The sequence below is a fragment of the Nelusetta ayraudi genome, unplaced genomic scaffold (assembly GCF_046127955.1).
Source record: "Nelusetta ayraudi isolate G7.1 ecotype Tasmania unplaced genomic scaffold, CSIRO-AGI_Nayr_v1 ptg000094l, whole genome shotgun sequence".
Classification (NCBI taxonomy): domain Eukaryota; kingdom Metazoa; phylum Chordata; class Actinopteri; order Tetraodontiformes; family Monacanthidae; genus Nelusetta; species Nelusetta ayraudi.
Genome location: NW_027466144.1, coordinates 546,913 through 565,410, shown reverse-complemented (window position 1 = coordinate 565,410; position 18,498 = coordinate 546,913). Strand labels below are relative to the sequence as shown.

Below are 18,498 nucleotides of genomic sequence, written 5' to 3'. Positions count from 1 at the left end.
GGGGTGGGGGGTAGCCAGGTTGTTTGGGTCGTTTGGGACGGTGTGCCTGAAGTTCAGGGCTGATGGGAGAAGACGAGGTCGACTCTGGGAGACTTCAGCAGAGTTGAAGCAAACTTTTTTCATGACGCCTGAAGTCGATTTCAGAATGTTTAAGTCATATCTGGCTAAACATTAAATACAGATATAATATGGAGGGCAGACAGGACCAAGTGTTACATAATTTATAAAAAAAAAAGGGGTTTATTAATGCAAGATGTAATAACCATCATCTCCAATTTTCCCACTGAAGCAGCTGCATCTGCCTAATTTGATTTCATCAGTCATAATGGATGAGGACGGCGCTCTGGGCTAATTAAGACATCAAACTCCTATCGATGCATGACTCTGGCACTCCGTGAGAGAAAAAAGTTGGCGGAACCACAAACACTGGATGCAAACATCCTCCTCCGTGCACTTTTCGTCTCCTCCCACCATCACCCTCATTATCACAGAGGGGATACAGTTCCCTCGGCCGTAATGGGCAGCACAGCGGATCTCTGAGCTTGGAACTGAAACTACTGAAGCTCATTGTCAAGGAAACCTACTGAGACACATGTGTAATTCTAATTTAAGCTTCAGGTCCAATAACAAATGATGTCACAAAGGGCAGCGATTTCCCTCTCAGGTCAGCGGCAACACTCCCAGCCAGGTGTTGGCTCTGCCCACTGAGAAAAAGCCAACATTACTGCAGGGGGCTGTAAACAGAGGGCTAAATACTCTGTTTTAATGGATATCTAGAGAAATTGTGGGATGATTATTCACAGCAGAAGTTGCTCCATTGGAGTCTCGGATGAAAATCAAACTCTAGAAACCGGTATACAACAGTATAACGGTAAGCAATCAATTGTTTTTGAGGAGTTCACCTTGCAACCATTAACCGATCCAGCAGCTTCTCTCTGTATAATAATGAGATCTGTGCCAAAAAGAGATGCGAGCCATAAAAAACAAGTACGTTGTCACCGAATATGTTGTCGACTCGAGCATCTGTTCCTACGGCAACGCCGGCCGATCCTTAGTCTCTATGGCAACCCCACTGCTAATCTCTGGTCGCCGTTTCCCTTGCTGAAGGCATTTGAAGCCTCCATTAATCCACCCAGGGAAGCTCGACATCAGCGAGACACAGTCAAAGGCAGACCTGCTGCAGACTGGGTCAAACTAGAGAAAAGTCCGGTTACAGCGGAGTCATTAACTAAAGACTTGGGTGATGCACGATGCTTCCAGTTTCAGCACCATGGACAGAGAACGCCTCCCCTGCCACAGAGGGGCACTCGGCAAAATCTACTTTAATTTCTGTTTTCTAATAATTATTTATGTCACTGAACTACACAAAGAAGGAAAAATGATTATTTTGGCTTAATTCACTTTTCAAGTGTGTCAAATCAGTAAGTGTATGATGTCGTAAATAGCGGACCCGTTATTTTCTGGATTTTTTTTCATATTAAGGTTAAATGGGTAAAATATAGTGCATTTAAAATAAAGGAGTTTAACCAAGAGCCACACTAACATGCATTGAATAGACTAAATGTTACGAATATTCCTTAATATTTAAGGAGACTAGTGTCTGCGGTGGAGGTGAACTGCACCTTCTAGGAAAGAAAAGTGACTCACGCTCATGTTCTACACTTGAGCTTTCAGCTCACTGGTGTGTGTTTGCCAGTGGTGGCAATGAGGACACGAAAAAAAAAAAAATACAACTCTCTCCTTCCCCGCTTGAGCTGTCACAAGGACTCAGCTCAACGCAGCCCATGGATGGAACCATACTGTACAAAGATCCCTCCTGGGTTCCCGTCTCACTGCTTGCGCCGAGCCCAGAGGAGCCCCAGAGACAATGAAAAACACTGTGTGGTAAAAATAGAACGCTGATATGGTACATTCAAGCCTGTCTGCCCCCCCCAGCCCCCACCTTTTTTTATTTTATTTTATTTTTTTTTAAAGGATTTACAGTTTGCCCTGAATAAGCCAGGTGGCTGAGTTCTTCACAGCCTGAGTCAGTACAGGACTCAAAAAGTTTGTACCAGCTACTAAAAAGTTTTGGAAACAGTACACCGTTTCAAGAATAGAAAATAAATTTCCGTATTATTTTCTACTTGCATGTCTTTGCTCCTCACCCAAATCTGTAACCATCCAAAAAATCTCGCTCGCTGCCCCCTTGTTTTGACTCCACATGCCTCCTCGTTATCTGTGCAGGGCTTAACTAGCACTCCGGCTGACAGAGATCCACCCTCCAAGACGCAGACAAAGCCGTCTCATTACACAGTGGGGACGGCAGAGGCAGCTGCTATTAGCGCTCCGTCCTGTTGCTTCTCTTCTGTGCGTGCGGAGCTGCATCCAAGCCTGCAAACATGTGTCCAGGAACACATGAAAGAGACGAGGAGTCGTATATGTGCGAGCAAATTGAGTCTTTACAGGTTTGTGTATGTGCTGTATGTTCAAAATGCAAAATACAGTCACATCCTGCGAGGCTTTCGCAGCGGCTGCGCGTCTTTCCCTGCAGCGGAGGTACAGGCATTGATCAAAGCTGCTTAATAGCCGCTTTCAACACTCCTCTGTCCCAGCGGGGGGGCTGAGGGCGGGGCCCGGTCCTCATTACAGCCTGCTGCGGCAGGCAGAGGGAGGAAGTGTTGAGAGGAAGGACAGGGAAATGAATCCTCTGGAACTCGTCAACATAAATCGTCAACGTTTCAGGGCCTCCGAGCTGCTCTGAAAGGAGGACAGTGGTGGTGCCCAAATTGTGCAACTATACAAGCGCACATAAGGCGACTCACAGGTCACTTTCACACACACATAAACGCACAAAAAAAAAAAAAAATTAAAAGCTTACAATTGCATCACACACGTCAACCTGATTTGGATGTACCGTGAAAAAAAAAAAAAAAAAAAATCACCTTTTGCTGGACGGACCTACTGTTTGAGATCATTGCATGTCCACAACCACACGAAGACATTACAATCCCTTTTTCCTGCAACACATCGCCACCTTCTAGACGGACACATGCATTATGGGGGCCCTATTTGATTGGAATAAAAAGAAAAACTGAAAAAAAATAAAACAAGAGCTCACCTTTGGTGGAGAGCAAAGCAGGACAGGCGTCGATGCAGGACATGGAAATGAAAGTGAAAGAAACATCAATTAACAACTAGTTCGACGTGAAAAAAACAAGCATGGGGAAACAATTGTACATGTAAGTGAAAGAGAGAGAGAGAGGGAGAGAGAGAGAAAGAGAGAACACCAACAGAGCCACTTCCTGTAGCATCATTCCCCTCAGGGTGAGCAGGTTTAAGAGAAAGACCGCTAGCAGGAGGAAGAGTTAATTAACAGAGAGAGAGAGGGAGAGGGAGAGGGATAGATATATATATAGAGAGAGAGATAGAGAGAGGGCAGCCATGCCTGTGCACAAGGGAAACAGAACACCGTTAAAATGTTACTCATTCACAGGGACACAGGACAGAAGTGGGGACAGGAAGTTTTGTTTTGACCGGGGCCTCGTGGTGCCGCTGGAGAGAAAGACAGCGAGCGGCCGGCCAGTCGGTCGGTTGTTAGTCGTGTCACACCCCGTCAACAGCAACAGTGTTATTAATAACCAGGAACGTCCCAGCAGTGATTTGCCGTCACCGTTATGGAGTGGGAGGCCGATCCAGAGACACGAGGCCATGAATTAGTCGCACACACACAGTCAGAAGTCCCGCAGCCAGCCAGGCGGCCATGCAAGGTGGAGTTCTAGTGTCTGTTAGAGCTTTAATGAGGGAAACACGTGGAGGAAATGAATAAAAATCCTCTGATCTACGGTGAGAAACTATTTGTTACGGCTCAGTATTTCTACCATCTACGTTCAAGTCCGGCTCTTACAGCAGCAAACCAACCTTCAGCCACGGGGCTCACTGGAGGGACGGTGGCGGCGGTGGCCTCGTCCACCGAGCTGGAAAAGCTGGGAAAGAAAGGCTTAGCTGACGGGTTGAGGGCCGAGCCCGGGGACGGAGACGAGGAGCCAAAGCCTGGAGACTCTGCTGCTTCTCCCGGGGAGGTGGGCATCTTGACTGGGGAGGAGGGGGAGGAGGAGGTGAGGGGCTTCTGGGCTGATTTGCCCTCCCTGGGGTGGAACTCCTGGGCCGTGGTCTTGGGGGAGCGCAGAGGCGCCGGGCTGGGGGTGTCAAAGGTCATGGAGACCCCCAGCCCGCCCGCCTCGCTGAAGTCAAAGGGCTCACTGCCGCCGCTGTTGATGAGGGAGTCGTTGAGCAGCCAGGAAGCGTCGGAGGGGGACAGGGGCGGGGCGGAGGCCACCGCCACCCCCGCTGCTGGGGATTGGCTCTGGCTGGACTGGGAGGGGGGGCTGAAGGCCGAGGTCTCCACCTCGGGGAGGGAGGACTCCTGCAGCAGGCTGCTCTGGACAAACACCCCGCTGTCGACGGCGCCGTCGCCCCCCGGTGGGAAGGCAGAGTCGCCGCTCTCGCTTTCCATCAGCAGGTCGAAGGAGTCGTCGGCGTCAGGCCGCGGCGGGGAGCTGTTGGTGGTGGCGGGCATGGTGAAGGGCACCGCCGTGGCATTGAGCTCGCTGCTGAAGGCCAGCGGGTTGATGGGCGACGCAGTGAAGGAGAACAGGTCCTGGGACAAGGGGGCGGGGACCAGGCTGTCCTCCGGGAAGGCCTCCTTCTTCCAGGGATTCGGGCTGTCGTCCCCGTCGGGCAAGTAGGCCTCCCGGCAGACCTGCACGCTGCTGCCCAGGTCCGCCACCTCCTCCGCCTGGATGTGGGCGGTGGCTTCCGAGGCGGGCACGAAGGGCTCGGCCAGGCCCCATTCCTCCGGGATCTTCTTCCTGCTCTTTCCCTTCTTCCCTCGGCCGCCGCCGCCGCTTTTCCCTAGCTGCTCCTCCCAGCCGCCACCGGCATCCCCCCGGTCCTTCCTCGGCCCGATCCGGCCGTAGAACTCCTCCGAGGTGGGGCTGTTGTCTCCTGCCGCCGCCACGTTGTCGCATGGCCCATCCTCCTTCTGTCGCCTTTTTTTCTTCTTCCTCTGCTTCCGGTCCGACCCTTCCGCCTCCCGCTCGTCGCCGCCGGCGTAGGCGGGGCCCTCCCGGCACGGCCAAGCGTCGGCCGACTCGTCCGACGGGCTGATTGGGAAATTGCTGGCGTGGCGGCTGATCACGGAGGTGACGCTCGGAGTGAAAGGGAGGCTTGCGGGCAGGAAGCCGGGCTGCTCTGGCCAGCAGTCCGCTAAGGCACCTTGTTGTGGGTGAAGAGGGGGAGAGTTAAACGCTTCGGCCTTTGCATGTACACTGGTTAGTCTTGTCTAGCTCATGGTTAGTGCTTCACATAAGCGAAAACAAAAATACAATTTTCAAAATACATTACAACCATGTTTCTTCCCAAACAAAAAAAACAACTCATAAACAGAGTAAACAGCTCCGACACAGCAAAGAAAAAAGGGGGAGAAATTTAATCCAATTCAGCCAGAAGAGGATGTTTTTCCAGGTATTAGTCACTTCCTTCTGTCAGTCTGAACTGTGGGAGTGTTGTTCTGCCTGGTTCATGAATTGTCCTCTCCTCGCACACACACAAATGTGCGTGTGTGAGTGAGGGTGTGCATAACCAAATTAAAAACTACAGGGCGAAGGATTTCAGTGCTAAAAATTCCCTCCCCGTGTCGACGGTGACAAGAATGATTCAGAGCCAAAGGAAGTGACGAGCAAACACACAGAGAGACAAAAAATAACCAACAACACCGTGGTTTCATCAAATAACACGAGGAGGCGGCGCTCCGCTGGCTTGTCTCGGTCAGGGCCGAACCTCGTGGAGCGTTGCCAAACATGAGGGACGGAGAGAACAGACGTGCTAGAAAGCAAAGTCTGGGAGGAAAGGAGGTTGCTTCGTCACGAGAAGCTGCTGCCGTCTGTGATCAGGCTCAGGTGGACCAGAGTGAACAATGGGGAGAAGGGGAACGTTGGCCCAGTTTAATCCAAGAGTTGAGCATACACAGACACACAGCTTTCCAGATGCACAATGTACAGCAAGCCCCTGGCGGATCTTTCTGTGCGTGTGTGTGTGCAGTGATTGGCTGAGACTGGGAAGAGCAAGAAAAACAATGAAAAAGAGCAAGTCTGCGGGGAGGGGAGGGTGGAGGTAGGGGGGGGAGGGAGCTTGTCAAGACGGAGCGCAGGGCAGTAAATAACAGCGGTGGTGGTGTTTGTGACACACACACACACACACACAGTGGAACACACACAATGTGTGTGACCAGAAGCTATGGCGCCCTATGCATGTCAGCATCATGTGTGCAGTGACCCCGACACGAGCGCAATGTCACAGTGGAAGCTATAGAAGAAGCGGGATGGAGGGGGCTGCTCTCTTTAGTGCGCCACACAGTGGAGCAACACCAGCACTGCAGTTTACTATAAATAATATGAACCAAATATCTGCTGCCCAGATTGAGTGTCAGATTTTGGCTTTGGTGGACAGATAAGAGGATTTGTCTCCTTGTTTTCCCATCATATGGGAGCTTTACACATTTCTGTTAAGATGCCACATGTTTGCATGCATTTCACGGGCCAAAAAAACAGAAAGGTTTGGATTGTCAGGCCTGTCGTGGAGGAAAGCAACGGTTAAAGACTAGTGGGTGTGTTTACCTGCCGACAGGTCCAGAGGGCTGCGGGGCGTCTGGGGCTCGGGCCTCATGGGGACGTGCTCTTTGGGGGCGTCTGAGCCCACCGTGGGCGTCGGCTGCAGGGGCTCAGCGATGCTGGACAACATCCTCTCTCCAGAGACGGGCGCCGCCCCCAGCGCCACGTCGCCCCCCATCCCGCCAGGCTGGGAGAAACCTGCCGACCAGAGAGGGACATCACAGAGTTCTGACACACTGTCCAGGTAGGAGACGGACAGATCAGCTGTACAGGAAGCCAGAGAGAGCCAAAGAAGAGGAGGAAGGGGAGGAGAAGGAGGAAGAAGAGGAGGAAGAAATGCGGTAGAGAAAAAGGCAGAGCGTTTTGTTTTGGTGAGTGGGAGCCCAGAGCGTTCATCCCTTGGCCCAGAGACGACAAGTCTCATTAGGGTTGGCACTGGTGAGCAACACAGCCTCCTTGCCCTTGCTAGGTGTGTGTGTGGGTATGTGGGTATGTGTGTATGTGTGTGTGTGTGTGTGTCTGTCTGCAGACGACCAGATCTGTGTGGAGCTGATGAGGTTTCGCCTCATCGCCAGCTATTTATCAGAACGCTCTGTCTAGCACGGAGCTGTTCAAACCCAAAGCGACCTCTTTCATAGCCGTTGGGAGGCTAACGAGCTTAAAAAAAAAAAAGTAAAAAAAAATGTTGCTTTCAGAAACTACGCTTTTTGTCTTGGAAACTGTTCCAGTCTGTACAAAGTGAAGTGCAGATGAAGATCTTTTCAAAATTCGCCCAAGAACATTGAACATGGAAGTTGGTGCAAATTCATGGGAAGCTAACGCTGGAAAGAGTTTAGAAAACAACACACACATTTGTCCATAAACAGCTGATTGTGGCAAACAGGAGCATAATTTATCAATACTCTAATTGTCTGTTCAGGAAAAGAAACATTTGCAAACTGCCTCATATCACTTTTTACGAAGAATGTGTGAAAGCAGTGCAGTGGGTCAGTCAGAGGAGAGGATTGGCAGCATACCTGGAAAAACTCCCAGCTGGCCAGCACCGCCGATCTGGGGGCCCAGAGGGTCAGAGTAACCTGCCATGGAGGCTGGCAAGGCGGAGCGAGACCCCAGCAAGAGAGAGAGAGACGGGAGAAAGAAGGAGGAGGAGGAGGAGGGGGAGGAGAAGGAGGAGGAGGAGGAGGAGGGAGGGACGGTGAAGATAAACAAGCAAAGATGGAGTCGGATGGAGAGAGCCGAGAGGAGGGAGGCAGAAAGGGGGGAAAAAGAAGCGTTTTGCACTTTGAACAAATTCACAAAATCGCATCACTGATTCCGAGTCTGGAGGTTTCGGTTCTGGGTACCTGCTAAGACGTCCGTGGCTGCGGCCTGCTGCAGGTCGTCGGAGCGTGGCCACGCCTCTCCGTGCGCCTCCGGATGCGACGCGGAAATCTGCCCCCCCGCAAACTGCTTGAAGCCTGCAACGACAGACGGCAGGGGGCCGTCAGCGACGTCAGCATCAAGCCAATCAAGGGCGAGCAACACCGCACTGGAGAGTAGCATTTCCCGCAGCGTGCTAACGCAACCTCTCACCTGAACCAGCCGTCTCCTCCCTAACGCAGGACTTCCTCCGTTCCCTTTTACAGCCTCACAGTCGGAGGGCGAGTGTGTCTGTGTGTGTCTGTGTGCCACGCATTCCTCAGCGCCAGTGTCTGCTGCCGCTGCAGCCTCAGCTGGCTGGCTGGCTCTCCACAAACACACACTCAAGCCAACTCCCCTCACACACGACCAGTGCACAGGCTCACATAGTGCAGGGAGTCTGGCTCTGGTGTGACGTCTCGCTGTCTGTCTGGTTCAGGTCCCAGGCCCCGCCGGCTGGCGCCTCCCCTGCCCACTCGCCACCCCCTCCCATCTCAAAGTCTGCTACCACAGTCACCCCTCAGCCCACCAGTCCCACCTCTCAGAGCTGGAGTCAAACCCCAGACATTATTCATCACTGATACGGGAAGTAGAGGAAGAGGAGGAAACTGACTCCAGGTCGTTTATAGGTCAAGGATCTGAGACGTGAACAAAAATAAAATAAATAACAACACTAAACAGACGTTGACATTGACAAGGAAAGATTTGCATATTTTTGTGAGCTGAAAATAAGAAAAGGGACAGAGCAGATCACAACAAAGATGTGAGACAGAATGCAGACGAGGGACGCAGCGGAGGAGGGAGCACTGCAGCCTCCGAGCGCCACTCAGAGAGGGTGACAGTGAGGCGAGCAGACAAGACAAGCACCCAGAGCCACGAGCGCTTCTGTCTCGGCAGGGCGGGTATTGTCTGTGTCAAAAACAAACAAACCAACAAAAAATTTAAACTGAAAAACTAAAAAAAAAAACAAAAACAAAAAAACCCCACGTCCTTCAGCATGGTCACAGATCGATACGCAGATTGTTTGTTCTCGTGAACCGTCCTCTGAGTTTTAAACTGGGCTACAACGAAAGCATATGCACAAGGTCAGAGGAGGAGCATCGCTTCACGCCTGCAGAGGCCCCCCCCACCACCACCACCACCACCACTCCCCGCTGTGCAGTGTTGCTGACCAAGGTGCTGAAATCACGATACAACTGCGATGTGTTCGTAAAAAAACACACGGGACATAATATCACATTTCTACCTTTCATTTCCAATTGAAGTTTTTTGTCGAGTCCAGCGTTTCCTGTTGTCTGTTGTCTTCACTTCCTGTTTAATTTGCATTCTCTCTTTGCCTCACTTGTCTGAGCGTGAGCGCACACCTGTTTAATTACAGTCTGTGTTTCCCTTTGTTTTGTTCAGTCCTGCCGAGTCGGCCTTTGTCAAGAGCCGCCCTGGTTTAAAATTGTCTTTTCCTTCATTGAGCCTGTTTTTACTCTTGTAATATTCAATGATTTATTTATTTTTTAAATTCATTTGTATTGTTCTTTTGTACTTTAATCCTTGTTGATTTATTTTTTCATATATTTTTTAATAATAATAAATTCTAAATAAAATCCTGAGTGTTGCAGTTGAGTCCTGTCCTCATGTGTATGCCTGTTTGCATAACGCTTCCTGTCATGACGGCTCGAGCCCACACGTCGTGTCATGTGACCCTCGTTTGGGTTCATTTTTCTAACAAGGCCCCGTCTCCCAAGAACAACACGTTCCTCGACTGTGTGAAGTCAGTGAGTGACTCCCGGGACAATTATCCCGCTGAGGGACGACTCAGTCTGGACTTCGCTTGCACAGTCACGGTGTGACTTCTGTCGCAAAGAGTTAAATATCCCCTTTTGTTTTTCACGGCTTCAGATTATGTAAGGGCCGTTGCTGGGGGGTGAGAGGGAGACTGACTGGGACACTGACCGCGGCGTGAGGACAGAGAGGATGGAGTCCACTGTGACGGATGTACTTTGGGGGTGACTCTGCACCTCACGCGCAAAAAAAACAGCCACTTTTTTTCACATTAATGCAAACCAAGAGCACCACAACACTTGGCCTTTAGTACACTGCAAACTCTCTCAAGCTGAAAAAAAACAGAAGATTGTATCCCAGTCGGAGTGCAGCCTCGTGGTGCCTTCACATCCTATTGTATCACAGAAAAACCTCTCAGACATGCGGACATGCAGTGAACCTCATCAACTACGGCCAGGAATGTGGACGTCTTCTTGAATTATCTCCGACTGCTGGAATATGTATTGGCTCTAATGAATGGGGTGGGGGAGACGGTGGGGGGGTGAACTCCCCATGTACGGCCGAGGCCTCGTCTGCGGTAACCGGGTCGGGGCTTCGCTGCTTTGCGTGAATGTTTTTTGGGGTCACGTTATATAATTACGCCGCGTATCAGCAGCGGGGCCTTTCTCTGACCCCCTCAGCCGGACGGCGTGTGAGCATCGCCGGCTATTTTTAAGTGCAGTCCTCCCCCCATCCCAGTTTCGGCAAAGAGGTCCTCCGGGTTTGCCGGGCCCGAGTGGTCTAATCTGGGATGAGCCCAGCAGGACGGGCGGCTGGAATCCTTCAGCTGTCCCCCAGATGACCCCACTCTCTCCGCCACTGTTCCTCGAGCTGGGACAGACACTCCGGCTGGGCTGCGGCTGCACCACGGGCGAAAAGTGACGCTTCACCAAGAGGACAGCACCCGGCGCTATTCTCTGGCAAGGACGAATCAAACAGATAGGGGGGCGACGTTCAGTCGGCCGAGCATTAATCATGCCGTCTGACACGGCTTGAATCAGCGTCTTTTACTGCCACCTGCACCTGCAACGCTCCTTCGGAGGGCATCGTTATGCCTCGTTAAAACAACAGCAGAAACCTCATGCTGCAGCAATAACAAGGAGGCTGAAGTTGGAAAGTGGGCCGCGGTGGGGAATCAGGCGAGGCATCTGGAGGCGAGGCCGGGCTCAGGTAGAGCAGATCTGAAGCCGGGATTAGAGGAGCTCAAGGGCTCAGTGGCGGCGGTGCTGTGTTGCAAGCTAATACTGAGTCTATGGCACTCTAACTGAGACGCTGCTTTCGGAGTTTCCCCCCAGGTCTTCTTCAGGGCATCCCGACAGATTGGTGAGAAATCAAGTTTGAAACGCCGCGTCCACACTCATTTAAACTCATTCAATTAGACAGAGTCATTAGCTGTCGGCTAGATTTAGCTCTGAGGAGGTGAGAAGCTTGCAACAGGAAGTCTGTCGAGTAGCATTAAAAAAAAATCTTGCAGTCTCATCCAATCAAAATCAAAGTTTATAGTTTCTTTTTCTTTTTTTAAAGGCATCCCTTTTCTAAATGGTTTCTAAACTGTTTCCCCAGTGGACATGAGAAATACATTCCACAGATTTTTGGAACATTTAATCTGGTGGATCAGTGTAGAACTGTGGTGGTTCTGTATTACAGTGATGACATTCATGCGAGTCATGCATTGAAACAGCCTTTTTCTACAATTACTGAGGAATGTGGCGCAGGTTGAAGCTGCTACTTTATATCTGAAGTAAGTGAAACGTAAAGCTGTGACTTTTAGAAGATGCACTACAGAGAATAACTGCAGCACAAAACCCCGGAACTTCTCTTCTCCAAAATCACATTTCTTTTTGTGTAACGGAGAGCTGGGGGCGTTTGGGTGCCGCTGCGACACGGAAGGACACGGTGCCGATAAAGGATAACAAGTCGAGACGCTGCAACGGCGCAAAAAAAATTCTCTGTGGGCGAGGGTGATGCGTATTGATAGGCCGCAGAGCGACAGAGCTCATTGGATGTGACATTGCCTCTGTGCTGCCCGAGCGCGTGTGCTGGTGTGTGTGTGTTGGGCCTGGTGTGCGTGAAGGCTCCTGCAGCGATAACACGCAGCTGCCTGTGAAACCCTTCTCCTGACTTGGGCTTTCTGCGAACCCTCGCCGATGTCACCGCGTCGCCGAGACACCTTCTCCTCCTCGCCTCAAACCAACTCTGCGTCTGTCTGACTGTCTGGAAAAAACCCAGGCGGATCCGTCCGTTTGGTGCTATTTTAATCCCATTGTAACCGTCTCCCCGGCTCCTTAAGTTTCCTTCGGCGGGATTAAGGAGCTAAAGTGAGCTAAGCGAAGGAACATCTGACCGTCTCCTCTGCATTTTTTTTGTTCTCGCGCATTAGCATTCGGAGCTGCCACGCTCGCTGTCGAGGATCGCAAATTCCTGCGACTGAGCGGGTGGCTGCGCTTCAACTCCCACCAGCGGGGATCTGTGCGGCCGCTGTCTGTCAAATCAACAGTTGAGACGGAACAAGTGCGCATGTTTTCAAAGAGACATTCACCAGTTGCCCCGTGCTGAATGTCTGGGCTTCTGAGCTCCAGAGGAGAGCGTTTTTTATTCAGAGAAAAAGAACGCGCAGGAAGCGAATGGAGCATGTCAGCGTGCAGAGACGTGAGGCGCCGTGCACGTGTGAAGGTGTGCACGATGCCTCGCCAAGATGACAGGCTTTGGGTGTGTGTATAGGAGACATCAGCGAGGGAGGAATTAGGTCTACCTCTCTCTCTTCCAGCTTGGGGGGGATTAAAGTTGCATCATGAATATTTAGAGGAGATTTATCCCGCAATGCTGCCAAATCACTTCCTCAAATAAATCAGGAAGACGGCGCAAGATGATCGAATTGTGCAAAGACGTTGACGCGCTTGGCATTAATAATAATAATGATGTCAGAAGTTGTGATTTCTCGCGGAGTGAACGTGACACACGCAAAACAAGTCGTCTTGGGTGGTTTCAGAATCTCCTCCGGCATGAAATTCTTTCAGCTCCAAGTAAGTTTGAGCGAGCACCTTTTTCACAGCTTGTGAGTCTACGGGGACGCGCCACCGTGAAACACAACTTTTGTTGCATTGAAAGGCCCGTTTAAATAATTTGTCACTCTGAGCCTCTGACGCAACACCTGAGCACAGCTGTTGAATACTGCATGGCGGCGCTGCAGGCGTGACAGGAGGTCATGGTCCCCAGTTGATGCACCAAAGCCACTCTGGGTGGGCAGATGTGCATGATGTACCGCGGAATGTGTGGGCGGGACGCGAGGTGGGCGGCACCCTCTGCATAATGCACGACACGGCATTTCCTCCTCCAGAACCTTCAGCCACTCAGCCCATCTCTCTATAAAACCAATGTATGGATCAGCCGCTGGGACCCGAGGTTCTCCAGGGAGACGTGAGGCGAACAGGATGCGACCCGCCTGCAAAATCCTCCACATCTGCTCAACGTAGAGGAATCTGCAGATTCAGCCGTCCTCTGATTTTCCCTCCAATACATCAACCCGACATCACCTAAGTAGGGCAAAGCGCCACATATAGATTCTCCCACGCACAGGTCAGGCTGCTCTGTGGCTGAGTGTTCTCTTTGTGTCCAATTTTAAGTTCACGATCTAGAAAAGTTGGTGGTGGTTCACAGAGAGGTGGCTGCTGCTGCTTTCAATTCAAGAGTCCTGGGTTGTAACATGACAACATTACAGTTCTTCGCCTAAGGTACAGATAAGTGCAGCCAACTGCTGCTGGCTTCCTGTCGCTTTTTTTGGATTAAATATGACCACAAGCTCTCAGTGGTGCCGGCGGCCTCCACCACATCTGAACTGATCTGAATGCTATTTATGGAAGTAGAGGAATCTAATCAGGAACTGCACTTCGCAATCTTCCACTTTCACGGTTCCCTAATTGCAACTTCCTCACTCCATGTTTCAAAAAACGTATTTTCACATGACTACATGCATAAATAGACATTTGTAATGTGTTTTACATTCCTTCATTCAGGGGATAGAAAAAGTCTTCAATCAATATGTTGCCAATCAAGTTGTCTCCCTCAGGGAAAAACACTGCAGGCCTAAAAAAAAACAACAACCTGTGTTCATTTTTCTACTCGACCACATCATCCGCTGCAGCTTAATGGAATGCGGCACAATGCAAAATGCAGACAACTTCCTGCCTTGCCCCAACTTCATGCGGGAGAGGCTCTGCATTCCCTTTATTTCCTTTTCAATGAGTGTCTTTAAATCCATCGCAAGGAGGCGCCTCAAATTCCAAAAGGGGGAAGGAGTAATAAAGGAATCTGTTTTGGAACCGAAAAAAATGGCACGTCGTCTCTCCGCGGCGCTCTCTAATCTATAAGCCTTACAGTGGAAAAACCCAGCGGCTCCGACCGCCGGCTGCAGCCGCGGTGACTAAGCGTCTCATTCTCTTGGAAAGCCACGGAGAAAGAAGAATTTCTTGGGAAAAAAAGACCTGTAATAATACTTTGACGTTATATATATATATGTATATTAAAAAAAGACAGCGAGCAATAGAAAAGAGGCCAAAGAGTTTGCAGCCTGGCGTCAAATAGGAGTGTTAGCTCAGGTCAGTGAGGAGCAGAAGAAGGAAGAGAAAAAGTCAGGCGAGTGTGGTTATATACTGGTTTATTAGCACAAGATGTAAGTCGACAACAGACAGAGGCACGTCCACAAAAAGAGAGAGAGTGACACGAGACAGAGAGAGAGAGAGAGCGAGAGAGAGAGAGGCTGGATCTGAACCACTGTGTTACATCTGAGGGCTGAAATAGTTCAAATTACACAGCAACACAGGGTGCAGGGTGACTAATACGCTCGTCTAATGTTGTGTCTGCAAACGGCCTTGACCTCTGACCTCCAAAAATAAACGTCTTCTAACTCTCCAATGGCAAACATGCTTCTGACACAATGTATTTAGCTGATGTTTCACCACGTAGGAAAATTAATCAATCAATCAATCAATCAATCAATAAATAAATAAATGAATGAATAAGGTTGTGACTTTGCTGGTAGAACAACATCACTCCCTCGCTCGGGGAGATGCAAGAAGGTGCAGGTTAAAAGTGCATACATGTCACACTAGAGAAACTAGGAAGCGCTCCTGACTCGCAAACTGATGGCTGGTAAAAAGGCAGCAGCAGACACAACAGGTCATTAGTGGGCAAACACACAACTGAGTCGAGCTGCAATGAACGACGTTCACACGGAGCAGTTCAAGTCAACAGAAATAAAGATCAAGGGAACAACTGTGGGATTTTTAACATCAGTGATTGTCGACTGGAGGCTTTGGGATTCATCACGTTATCATCACAACGCTATTTTAGGTTAAAGAAAGGTTGAAATAGTGCAAAGCTGGACACAGAGACAGGTGTGTATTATTTCTTTTAGTTTTGTGTATGTGAGCGTGTGTGCCTTTACATTTGTGTGTCTGCGTGTTGATGAGTGAATGTGACTGGTTCACACTGGAGGACATGGGGCTCTTGTGCATGTGTGTATTTTAAAAAATAACATAGAAGTCTGGTTTAGTGCATTTCTGATGTCAACTATAACAGGCAGGAAGCTGCATCCTTCATAACTAACATCCGCAGTGATTATTGCAGTGTTGACTGTGTGTTTGTTCTAATGGCTGCATGTCAAAGACTCACTTTGCATGACTTGACTAGACTCTTTCGTCACATCAAATCAGAGGATCAGGCGTCGACACGACCCACGGTGTGTGTGTGTGTGCGTGTGCTTGCGTATGTTTGTGTGTGTTTGCGCAGCACAGGGGAGGGGCACAAGGTGCACAGAAGCGGAAGCACAGCTGATTTACAGTCGGCATTGGCGACGGGAGGCGGGGTCTAGTCCTCTGAAGCGGTGGTGGGTTTTGGGAGAAAGAGAGAGAAAGAAGGGCATGGAGGAAGGGGGGGTGGGCGTGATTACAGCAACAAAAAAAAAAGTAAAGAAAAAATAAGACGCGGGAGAAAAAAGTGCACCAACGAAAGAGGGCGGATTAAAAAAAAGAGCAAAAAACAGAGGCATGAGAATGAAAAAAGGCAAAATAAACAGAATGGGAGGTGTGAGAGAGGGAGGAGGGAGAAATCAAGTTAGTTCAAGTCCAGATTTGATCAGCTTTATCTTACTGCATCTTATGATTGCCGTTTACATGCCGTGCAGAAGCTTCATGCAGTGAGGGCGACACACACACACACACACACACACACACACACACACACACACACACACACACACACACACACACACACACACACACACACACACACACACACACACACGTATTTGCTCTGTCAGGATTCAGCTCAGGCTCTCGACTCTCTGACCCACTTACAACTCCAGGCTCCAGGACCCAACACCCGGCCGGCCACACCCACATCTGACTCCGAGAGCTACATTCACCCAAAACCCTGTTAGAGCAACTATAGTCCATCTGTGGCAACCATACGTACACAAACACACACAGAGAGACGATTGTGTGAAGGCCACACCTGAGCCATGCAACATTAAAGCAGCAAAATAATTAACATGCTGTGCGTGTGTGTGTGTGTGTGTGTGTGTGTGTGTGTGTGTGTGTGTGTGTGTGTGTGCGTGTGCGTGTGTGTGTGCGCGCACTGTTTCCATCAAGCAACTGTGAGAGACAATGCAAAGCAACAGGGTATTTTGTAGTTTGAAAGTCTAAGTCAGTCTAAGTGTTGTTTCGCTCCAACTGCAGAATTCAAGCCTTCAATAAAACAAAAGGCTCCCATTCAGAACTGACTAATCAGTGTCCTGCAGAAGAGGAGCAGCTGATGGCCTGGTTCAGTTCTGATGACAGAGAGAGAGGTGAGCAACAGGAAGTGTTGCGCTCTCGCCCGCCGGCTCCACTTGGAATGTGACGCGCACGTTTCACCCGACCACCTTCCACTGACCCGCATGGATATAAAATACACGAGTAGGAAGTGCTTTGAACAATTCCTTGAAGCCAGTTTGCTCCTGAACATGGATGTTTGCAGATGCAAGACATCGACTGCTGTGGAGGAGTTTTATCCACAGCAGAAGAGACTTTACATACTAATGAATACGCCCCCCCCATACACACCCTACCATGCAAAACACTGTCTCTGCTAGTGACATGCAGTGCAGCTCTACAGTTACGACGGGAACCAAAAACCAAAAACAGATGAGGAGGAACTGTGTGCAACGTTTGAAAAGCCAAGAAGATTCAAAAAAAGATAGAAACACAAAACAAGAGAAAGATTGAAAAACACACACACACACACACACACACACACACACACACACACACACACACACACACACACACACACACACACACACACACACACGAAGATCAAGGGGGTGTGGCTGGAGTTTGGCCTCAGCAGAAGAGGACAGCAGAGGGGATTGTGGGTAATTGTGTCTTACCGGGCTTTTGCACACCGTGAGCCTCCTGCTCGCCATTCTCCAATGCTGCACTCGCGTCTACACACACACACACACACACACACATACATTCAGACACAGGCGAACACATTACTCGCTGCTAATGGCTCGGCAGCACTGAAAAAAAATAAATCAAAAACCACATGAAGGTTGTGACAGCCGATCTGCCGGGATTAAATGGAATCCATTGATCCTTTTCTGCACAGTGGTCGCTGCGCCGCTCGTGTGTACTTCATGTGCACAGAAAAAAATAAAGGACAAACAAAGCGCAGACGCACACGACAATAACAGGAACGACCTCGCCAGGTGGAGACACGGTGGCTGTGTTTTGTCCATGGGAATGATTTGCAAAACAGCTGCGGAATATCTTGACACGTAAAGAAGCGTCACGACACGGATGCATGCAGGCAAACATGAGCATGCACGCATATTTAACACCAGTAAACCAGCCGACGTGCAGCCATGCAGGAGAGCCTACATCTAAAACATGGGATTTTTGTAAGGGTGCACAGAATCCTGCAGCCCCCCCATCAGAACACAGAGGGATGGAGGGGGGTCAGCGGGAGGCCAACTATTATTCCAGCGACTTCTCTGCTGCTGCTGCTGCTACTGGTGCTGCTGCTGCTGCTGCTGCTGACAGGGGACAATCATCCATCCGCCCTGTGCCTCGCCCCGCCGCTGTTTGGCACCCGGCGTGTCAGCATGTCTGTGCCGCTCCAAATGCACACGGCGGCGGTGTGCCACACTTGATGGCTGGAGAGCAGCAGCAGCAGCAGCAGCAGCAGCAGCAGCAGCCGTGGGCCTGTCCAGCGGCCCAGCTGTCACCGAACGAGTGGCCTCCCACACACACACACACACACACACACACACACACACACACACACACACACACACACACACACACAGTCTGACTGTCTAACCAAAGTGTCTGGGTAACCAAAACAGGCCCGAGAGCTGATTCAGCCCCGGTCAGCTGTCGCTTCCTGTTATGTGGTCAGATCTCCTCACTCAGCTGCTGATCACATCCATCCTGTGTGTTCATGTGCTTGTTTGTTTGTTTGCTTGCTTACTTGACTTGAGACTTGTTTATTATTCTACGAGAGGAGACGTGGGGGGGAATCTGCTTCTCTTCGAGTCTGTCAGTCCCTTTTTGAGTGACGGCGGATCCTCGTCCGCTTCCAAAAAACAACC

The 18,498-nt window shown here is 50.2% G+C and overlaps 1 protein-coding gene across 10 annotated transcripts in view; it reads right to left on the bottom strand.

Moving 5' to 3' along the window:
- Positions 1-17,413, bottom strand: part of LOC142902474 (uncharacterized) — a 34,582-nt gene extending 17,169 nt beyond the window's left edge. For 9 of the 10 annotated variants that reach the window (XM_076047572.1, XM_076047571.1, XM_076047578.1 and 6 more), the window contains exons 1-5: positions 17,290-17,413; positions 7,994-8,107; positions 7,667-7,738; positions 6,657-6,848; positions 3,901-5,256 (exon numbers count right to left, since the gene is read on the bottom strand). In XM_076047572.1, the coding sequence (XP_075903687.1) occupies positions 3,901-5,256; positions 6,657-6,848; positions 7,667-7,738; positions 7,994-8,107; positions 17,290-17,398 (1,843 nt within the window). In that variant the 5' untranslated portion in view covers positions 17,399-17,413. The remainder of the gene's footprint in view (positions 1-3,900; positions 5,257-6,656; positions 6,849-7,666; positions 7,739-7,993; positions 8,108-17,289) is intronic. The other variant, XM_076047577.1, reaches the window with a different exon arrangement.
- Positions 17,414-18,498: the final 1,085 nt, after the last annotated feature.